The following is a 10,040-nucleotide window of genomic DNA, read 5'->3' as shown; positions in this document are numbered from 1 at the left end:
AGTAGGGAGGGTAAGGTCAAAATGAGTCAAGTGTCTTAGATCCAAACCCTCAGGGTGTTAAGAACTGCCGAAGCGGAGAGTGGAAAGTGAGGTTGAATTTTCTTGGGGGAACCCAAGTAGATCATTGAGACAGAAATCCCGGAAGAGGCCACATTCCAGATCCACCCATGGCTTAAAATTAGGAGGGAGAAACAGGTCACATAATTGGGAGAGCAAAGAGGTCTCATGATATGTAGTTGAGTCAGGAAGGGTAAGACCTCCCTGTGGCCTAGAACAGGTCATACAGGAATACGATAACGGGGGGGGGGGGGGGGTGTTACGTTTCCATACATATGATAACATCAATTGTCTCACCTAAGAAAAGTTTATATAATTTGAAATGCTGCAAAACGGTCAACCAAGAGACCTCATGATTCATCCAGTCCGAAGTCAGGCAAGTCAACTAAGTCAAGAAGGGGACATAATTAACATTATGTCCATTTTGGATATCAAAAGAAATGGAGACTACTAAATATAGCAAGGAAAAATCTTTCCACGTAAAAGGGAGCGCAACTTCAAAGACTCTAAAATCAAAGGAGGGATAGTAATGGAAAAGGCATAATATTTGGTAGTGTTCAATTTTATAGTAATTGGTAGCACTAGTATATCTAGTATAGCATAAAGGAAGAGCAATTCATGTTTATACTTGGGGGGTGCATTTAACCATTGTAAGCACCCATTAGGGTGCTTATACAATTTAATATCGAATATGAGTTAAAATTGCGTCGCATCGCATGCCATCGGGTGTATGGCATGCGATGCGATTAAAAAATCAGGCGACTAATAATCGGGGCGCCGTGCAAGTACACAAGTACCCAAAAGTCTACTCCGATTCCTTACAGACCAGGTCCATAACCTAGAGTCTCTCGATTAATGGACACTCTATATCAGTCATTTTCAACCAGTGTGCCATGGCACACTAGTGTGCTGTGGCCACCTGTCAGGTGTGCCGCCAGGCTGCGTGTCATGGCAACTCACCAGCACTACTTTAACATGTGGGCTGGGCGGGCAGCTTGGCCTCGGCGCTGTGTGTGTGCACACAGCTCTGTCCTATGGAGGTGACGCCGGGACCTGCCTGTGCGTAGCAGGCGCCGGGAACACTAGATCATCCTATGCGTACCAGGTGCGTCCCGGCGCATGTGCAGAAGGCCTCCAGTGTGGGACTGCGGATTCTGGTCTGAGCCATCTTGCAAATGTGAAACATTTTGGAATACCTGAGGGGGCAGGTGCGTGCAATAACAAAGTAGGAGCATTTGTATGTGTTATTTGTAAAGGGGAGCTGGTGCGTGCAATCAGAAAGCAGGGGCATTTGTGTGTGTCATTTGTAAGGGGGAGCTGGTGCGTGCAATAACAAAGCAGGGGCATTTGTGTGTGTCATTTGTAAGGGGGAGCTGGTGCTTGGAATATCTAAGGAGGGCCAGGTATGTGGAATAACTAAGGGGGGGCAGGTGTGAGGAATTACAATGGGGACATGTGTGTATAATTATTACGCTGTGGGGGCAGGTGTGTGCAATTACAGTGGGGACTGTTGGTGTGCCTTGGCAATTTTGAAGTCGTGTCCGGTGTGCCGTGACCTGGAAAAGGTTGAAAATCACTGCTCTATATAAACAACTTACTTCTGCAAAGTTAGAACTTAATTCTATTATTTCTGAAAAATTTCTTAGGTGGCTGAATCAGCAATTCTATGAAAAGAGCATCAAGGCTGACACCCTCCTTGCTAATCCCTTAAAGGCTCGTAAGGCTTTTTTGGGAAATCACAGTGATTAAAGAGTCATCAGGTTCTCTTCAGTACAGTCGCACTAAACTCAACTCTTTACAGATTATTACTATTATCTTTACAATCTCCAGAACCATTTACCATTTTGGGGTAAATTCCTTAAGTCCACTAAAGCCCTCTGTCATAATTCCCCAAGTTCTTGCAGGGGGTCTTCTCTCAGTATCCTTTCCCATCTCTAACAGAACTAGATTAGGGTGCCCTCTATCCCCATTCATCTTTGTCATAATCATTGAATCTTTGCTCAAACTCAGACATCTCAAGAATTTCTATTGGTGGTTCCTCTTACATTTTTTCCTTTTTGATGACAACATCCTCCTTACCCTTACCAACCCCCCGATTTCTCTTCCAAATCTATTTCAGTAGCTCACCAATTTAGTGCAGAGAGAGCATTTACACTGAATTCACTTTTCCAAACATAAATTTCTTAAAAATGATTATATATTTGTTTATTTAAAGCCAATTATATATTGGCTTTAAATAAACAAAGGTAATTGAGAAAAAATGTTGATAGTGTGATAACATAACACACACCAAGAGTTATACACCAGAGGTTGGGATCGTTTGGTCTACAACAAGTTGGCCGACAAGCGTTAGGTCGACACCGTTAGATCGACATTGGGAAAGGTTGACATGGGATTAGGTCGACAGGTAAATAGGTCGACACAAACATTAGGTCAACTGAGTCTAGGTTGACAGTCTTATATTAGTTTTATATTAGACAGGTGGATATTAGTTTTTCACAGTTTTTTCACCTGAATGTCGACACAGTCGACATGGACACTGTTTCCAATGCACCGCATTCCCTCGCATCGCTCGTTTTGCTCACAATGGGGCACGGTGCCTCACTGTGCTTGGAACACTATTTTATGCTCCCACCACACCCTAGTGGATGGTAGGGCACAAAATACCGCATGTTGGCTCAAAAAACAGTGAAAAACCCATGTCGACCTTTTGACTGTCGACCTAGACCCTTTCGACCTAATGCTTGTGTCGACATAATGACCTGTCGACCTAAGCCCATGTCAACCTAGGCCCATGCCAACCTTTACCCATGTCGACCTAGAACCATGTCGACCCACATTCTTTTGGATTTCAGTATCACTTATATGCAGATGATACTCAAATTTATCTATCAACCTCAGAGTTGTCACCAGTGGTTTTGGGCCGAGTCTCTGAATGTCTCTCTGCCATATCATCTTAGATGTCTTCTCGCCAACTCAAACTCAATATTTCCAAAACGGAATTACTTATATTCCCGACAACCAAGAACAGTTACCATCCTGATATCTCCATAACTGTTGACAACTCGACAATCTACCATAACCCACAAACTTGTTGCCTATGGGTCATCCTCGACTCTGAACTGTCCTTTCTTCCCCACATTTAATCTGTCTCCAAATCATGTTACATGCATCTAAAAAACATATCCAAAATACGACCCTATCTCACACAAGACACTACTAAATCTCTTATCCATGCACTCATTATATCCCGCATTGATTACTGCAATAGTCTCCTAACTGGTCTTCCCAAGAACAGACTCTCGCCACTGCAATCCATTTTAAATGCTGCTGCTAGGCTGATCTTCCTTGCAAGGTGCTCATTGTCTGCTGCTCCTGTCCTATGGAATGCCCTTCCACGCACTATAAGACTCTCCACTTCAAACTCACCTCTTCAGGCAAGCCTATCATAGTTAAGTTCCACACGCATAACTGTGGCACATATGTATTATATAGCTTTTCTTTTGGACTTGCAACTTGGTTGAACTGCTATGCTATTACTGGTGCCTGTCCTTGTGTTTCCCTCCTATATCCCTATAGATTGTAAGCTTGCAGCAGGGCCCTCCTACCTCCAAGTCTGTTGTTACGCAGTTTGTTTTATCACTGTCTACTATTGTAAAGCGCAACGGAATCTGCTGTGCTATATAAGAAACTAAAGAAATAAATAATAAGACAAAATTCATAAGAAAAGAGAAGAATTTCACGTACAGTAATGCCACACAGTATAAGCCAAAATTCATACAATGCCACACAGTATTAGCCAGAATTTAGACAATGCCACACAGTATTAGCTCAAATATACATAATGCCACACACAATGCCATGCAATATGATCAAAATTCACATGGAATGAGCCAGAATCCAGGGAAGGGGAGAGTGACAGCAGGGACAGATCAAGTGACATCAGAGACATAGAGACGTGGAGAGTGACAGCAGGGATAGAGTGAGCAGGTATGTAGAGTCAGAGAGAGTAACAGCATGAACACGCTTATCCTTTCTTACTTCAGCAGTCTTCGACTGCACCAAAGCACGCTGTTTGCTGCCACCTTGATACTTATGTTGCAGTAATTGGCTGATGTTCCTATAATCATTTACTCTGTATTTGTTCTGTATTGTCTTCAACTGTAAGTTACTGTTTTCCAGTTTGATTATGTGTACTCTGTAACTGGGCGCTGCAGAACCCTTGTGGCACCATATAAATAAAGGATAATAATAATAATAATAAAGAGGGACAGAGAGAGAGTAGCAGCAGTGACATAGGGACATAAAGAGTGACAGCAGCAACATAGGGACAGATAGTGACAGCAGGGACATAGGAACATAGAGAGTGACAGCAGGGACAGAGAGAGGCAGAGACAGAAAAATGTGACAGCATGGACATAAAGACAGGGATTGCTAATATGAGAAATTACAATTGAATGTGATGCCTGTGAGAAGTAGGCCACCTTCATGCTCTAGTTTGACACTGTGTGCATGTTCACAGGCACTCATACTTTGCATAATGAACCAATATTAGACAATGGTACTGATGTTTCAGCTTGTATGCCGTCCAACGGAAAAAAGGAGGCAGCAGTGGGAGTACCTATGCTCGGTTAGATTCACCCCATACTAGCATATACTCTCAATTTTGGACAGGAAAATATACCAACAGCAACTGCATCAGCAACCACATCTGAGTGAGGCACAGTGTACAAACCTGGTAGAAACTTACCACAACAGACAAATGTAATTCTACCATGTAGTAGTCTACAGAGGTTGACTACTTATGCAATTCGACTTTTGAAGGTTTTTTTTTATTTTAATAATCTTATGGGAAATAATGACCTTGAGTTTGAACATTTAATTTAAGAGCATAGTGGTTCACATTAAAAAGTAATGTGTGGAACATTCTATGTAAGTGTAATACAAACAACTCTGTTACACTGTTGACTTTTTAGAGAGCTTAATCATTTTGCAAGATGAAGGAAGCTTGTCTCAATAACTTCTGATGTGAACATAGAATTGGTAGACGATGATTGATATTAATCTACCACAAGAGGGAGCCCTATATTACATTACAGTATATTACAGATTTGGATATTATGGGTGAAATGTCATAGGATGAGAGATTCAAAAAGTGAGAGATTTGGTAAGAAATCTCTAGTTTTTTTAAAGCATCAATCAGTTACACTGCAAAATCAGTTACACTGCAAAATCAAACTGGGTTGCAGTGTATGGGCGAAATGTAGTAAGGTGCAATTTTTTTTTTACATGTGCACATTTTTAGACAAAAACTGGCGAATTTGCATGTTTACCAAAAATCACACATGTAATAACATGCGATTGCGGTAAAATTTGCATGTTTTGACCTGTCTAAAAACCGCACATTAAAAATTGCATCCAGCTCCTTTCTCATAGAATACATTAAAATCACAAATGTAATAGGTTGCAGATTTTCAATTTGCACCCTTAAAATTACCAAAAATCGTAACATAATAAACCAGGTCCAGGCTATCGAGATTCTACCTCTGTGCATGGTTCTGTTCCCAAAAATGTGTAATATTTAAAATAAAAAGTCACGTAGTCCCCCCTCCTGAGCAAAACCAGCCACCCCGGACTCATTGAGAGGGTCCTGGTTCCCCAGATACGGTGGAAAAGGATGTAGGGATCCCTGTATTTAAGAAACCAGCACCAGGCTCTTGGACCGGTCCTGGTACCAAAAATACTGTACAGTAGACAAAAAACAAAAGGATCCCCCATATTTTGGAACCAGCAACAGGCTTTAACAGCCAGCAATATCATGCCAGAGCCAGGGTCCTCCATCCGTCACATGAGCACAGTGGCGGTGAGTGTACCTGGGGGAGTGCCAGAGTACTCCCCCCCCCAATAAAATGTTCCCCCCAGACTTCCTGTGACCAGTTCCCTTATACCCCTTTCAGATTGCAATGTTCCTGGATCTAACTGGCAGCGATCCGGGTCCAAAGCTTTCACATTAAACCCGGGTTGCCCATACAGAGGGCGACCCTGGTTTAACCCTTCTTATAACCAGGGTCCAATTGCCATATTTGTTGACACGGTTATAAGTTTTTGTGCTTTCACACTGCGTTTCGACCTAGGGCAACAAGGCACCAATCTGGCAATTACTGTGGTCCGCGGTGCAGTGTGAAAGAGGTTCTAGGATTGGATAGTGAGGAGCCTGAGTCAGCACATTAGTTCCTGGGTATAGAGTGTGATGTTCTGCATAGTGGTTTAAACTTTCCTTGTGGTTGCAGTATAGTACATTTATTTTTTACCCAGTCTGTTCTCTTGCAGCTATGCTGCTTCTATACTGTATTTGTATGTTTTAGCATTTAATATAGTGAAATCTTTTTATAGAAAGACTGTAGTCAGCAGTAATCCAGCGGCAGGCGCAGGAGTTGCCTGGTTATAAAATCATTGTGGTTGGATGTCTGGGTTTTTTGGTGTGTAGGAAGTGAAGCAAGATGGGCTGGCCTCTTTTTTTTCTGCTTTTTTTTTTTTTTCAAACTATTAGTTGCATGAACACAATCCTCCAAGATGTTTACTACAAACTAAAGGATTCAGCTGCTTACTCCTTCAGAAAAGATGTTTAATCGCTCTGGGAAAATGTACACACTGTCCTCTGGTCTCTGGACAGGAATATAAAGTTGCTGGATCCGTCCTCTGACTACACACATGAAGTAAAAGATCTGCAGCTTTGTCTGAAAAGGAAATATTTTGTTAGGGTAATGTAAGTTTGAGTTTTGTTTTTGTAAAGTTTTTATTTAACTTTATTTTGATAGCCATTTGTGTGAAAAAAGTTATTGTTCACTGAAAGTGCTGAGCAGCTCGAATGTTCCCTGGAAGGTACAAAAGGGCAAAGGAAAGAAACTCCTAGATAAAAGCCAACTGCAATGTTTAATGAAGTATAAATAGCCATGCTGGAGACATTCTGTGAGCCTTATACAGCCTCCTGCAGGTTTGTTATATCAGTGCTTGTCTCCTGTGCACTACTCTGCTGTAACTTTCTTTCACACACTTTACAAATGCCTTATATTCATTTTTCAATGGATGTCTCTATATGCTGCACAATGGACATATTTGTATATTATTTTTACATATTATTTGATGCAGAAAACCATAATGTAATGCAGAAATATAGAGAAGTTTGTTAATTACAAGGTTTGTTTGTTGACAAATATTTTCCTTGTTTAGCTGCCTTGAAGCGTACTGATAGGTTTGTCATGTGCTTTGCAGCTGTCTGCCAGAGTGTAGAAGAAATGGCTGGGAACTGTGGTGTCTCTGCTATTCGCAGAGTGGCTATATTTGGGGGCACCCATGGAAATGAGTTGTCTGGAGTCTTTCTTGTTAAGCACTGGTTAAAACATGGAGGAGAGATTGCCAGACCTGGTTTGGAGGTGAGACCATTTATTACCAACCCAAAAGCTGTGGAGAAATGTGTTCGATATGTTGACACTGACCTGAACAGAGTTTTTGACAATCAAAATCTTAGGTAAGAAAACATTGTGTTTCCTGGTGTCTTTTTCTGATACCCAAACTTCTGTTGTAATTTTTTTACTCTATGGGGCAATTTAGTTTGGAATGATGTAAGACTGTATATATGTCACTCTAAGGTGCGATAGCACAATATCTCTCATTTTACTGCCCCCAACCCCCACCATTCCCATTCGTTGTCCCTTTTCCCCATTGGGGTGTGAGGTGAGATGAGTAATGCTACGGTGGTGATGTTCTGTCCCATCAGCACTTGGAATTGAACCGATCTTTGTATTTGGTGCATGTACACATATTATGCTATTCCTTAGTGGCTTTAATGTATAGTTAAAATGATTTTGGAGCTAAGAGGTGTGACACACTGTGCAACATAATATATTAACTCATTGAGTGCCATGGGTACCGCTGCATGATTGCTGTGCTGTGGGGCAGTAATGGAGAGACTGACGGATTACGCCAATCCATTCCTGCTTGAGGGGTCCACTTCTGGCCTTTTAAGCATGAGTAGGGTTCAACATAAGTAGTGTAGCTACATATGTTATTTCAATTCCTTTGTAAAGAAACAAAAGCACATACTGTACAGTACTGAACTAATTGGTGCATATGTAAAAGGGTCCAAGTTTGGGGTTTGTTATGATTGTCAACGGTCCGTATACTGACATCGAAATCCCAGCCACCAGTATGCCAACAGGGAGGAAGCACAAAAAAAAGCCCCTTCTCTCGCCAAAGGTTCGATTCTCCTCACGAGGGAGATTAGTCCCTATTGATCAGGATTGAGTCTGTAGGGCAGTTGAGCAGTCGGGATTGCGGTGTCGGCATTGTTAATGCCTAGATTCTAACTGTTGGCGAGTCATCCAACTCATCCAAGTTTGGCTTAACTTAACTTTAACACAGCAATTATTCACATGGCAAAACCTTGCTTTATTAATGATTGCTGCTTTCGAAAAAAGTCTCATGACAGTATGCTGAACCTCCAGCAAACTGGGCCCCTATTACATATAATCTATACCCCCAGGGTGTGTATATAGCATTGCCCTCATCCCATCATCAAATATATATGTACTATGGAAGTACATTTATTTATATATGCAAAGTCTATCTAATTTATTCATTTCGCACGCAACCAATAATTGAATGTCCAGATTTATAATCAATGAATATTATTTATAAGTGTAACCAGATGAAACTGTATCATGGATAATAAATATAACAATACAGGTATCATACATAATAACGATTATTGCTCCAGCATCCTTAAATAAAGCTACCCTCAGTGATAAATATATATGAATGTATATATATATATATATATAAATGTGAATATAATGCTGTAAGGGGGAGAAAGGGGCGTGTATGTGAGGCAGCGGCCATCTTAGCTAGAACACATGTTAGTCTGCCACATGGCATTCCGCCATCTTAGATTCCACTACATAGCACACAAAGGAAACCTTAGCAAAAGACTAATAACTTCCGCCTGGCAATCACACATAAACTGACTGTACTTTCATAACTTCTATCCACAACATTTATTCCAAATTACTTCTAACCTGCATCATGCGATACTCACAATCCTATTATAACTCGCACATTCAGCAAACACACTTTACCTGCAGCATACACAATTGAATATCATTTAAGCTACAATGTACTTCTCTGTACAGAACACCTAACTGGCACTATACAATCTATGGCCTTGCTATATCATACTCACATCACATGCCGTTACACACACACCATCCGAGCATTATGCTAACAACACCTCTTATACATATATGTTGATTTATTCCGCTAGTTTATCTAGATATTCTCACATCATATTACACAAAGCATTCACACTCTTCAATAGAAACAACTCAGGGCTAATCCATTCTGGGACGCAGACACACACACTTCAATACAAAGAATCCAGACAATATATTACAGAACTCCATTACAACCACACCAAGACACACAAGGGCCAGTCCACACATCAATGTTAACCGTTTAACTACACAAAAGCCACACTGCAGGCCGGAGCCTGAGCACATGTTAATATCTAAAGACAAACTAAGAATGGAAGTTAACTACTCTTAAACTCTCTAACACTATCAATATCTTGAGATTTTTAAATCTCATTTAAAAAAAACACTGTAATATATCTCGTTGTCTAGGGGATGAAACTTTTTCAATGTTAGGTCCATACGCTCTCCATGCAATTAGGAGCAATAGGGGTTTCCAAATTCAATGCGTCACATTTGACCGGGTCCAATCACAGCTCTTTCTGGCTTAACTAAACAACACAAAGAAAAACAAGTCGTTAGACACCTTACATGACATATGTCTGATTCTGAGAAGCATCAAAACAAACAATAACAATCAAACAAACAAAAGAGAGTACGTATAGACTAACTTCCATTTCTCCTTACTTGATTCCTAAGAACCTGGACTGACAATTACACCACATACAAGTCACCACT

The 10,040-nt window shown here is 40.9% G+C and overlaps 1 protein-coding gene across 4 annotated transcripts in view; it reads left to right on the top strand.

Annotated features, from left to right (window-relative positions):
- Nucleotides 1-6,582: 6,582 nt before the first annotated feature.
- The window catches only part of ASPA (aspartoacylase), a 28,290-nt gene continuing 24,832 nt past the window's right edge, over nucleotides 6,583-10,040 (top strand). The window contains exons 1-2 of one of the 4 annotated variants that reach the window (XM_083172419.1): nucleotides 6,583-6,818; nucleotides 7,330-7,585. In XM_083172419.1, coding sequence (XP_083028545.1) covers nucleotides 7,353-7,585 — 233 coding nt within the window. In that variant the 5' untranslated portion in view covers nucleotides 6,583-6,818; nucleotides 7,330-7,352. Of the gene's footprint in view, nucleotides 6,824-6,904; nucleotides 7,052-7,083; nucleotides 7,218-7,329; nucleotides 7,586-10,040 lie in introns of those variants that run through there. The other 3 variants (XM_083172418.1, XM_083172420.1, XM_083172421.1) reach the window with 3 other exon arrangements.

Source organism: Crinia signifera, chromosome 2 (genome assembly GCF_055691185.1).
Source record: "Crinia signifera chromosome 2, ASM5569118v1, whole genome shotgun sequence".
NCBI lineage: Eukaryota > Metazoa > Chordata > Amphibia > Anura > Myobatrachidae > Crinia > Crinia signifera.
This window is presented reverse-complemented; position numbering and strand designations above follow the sequence as displayed.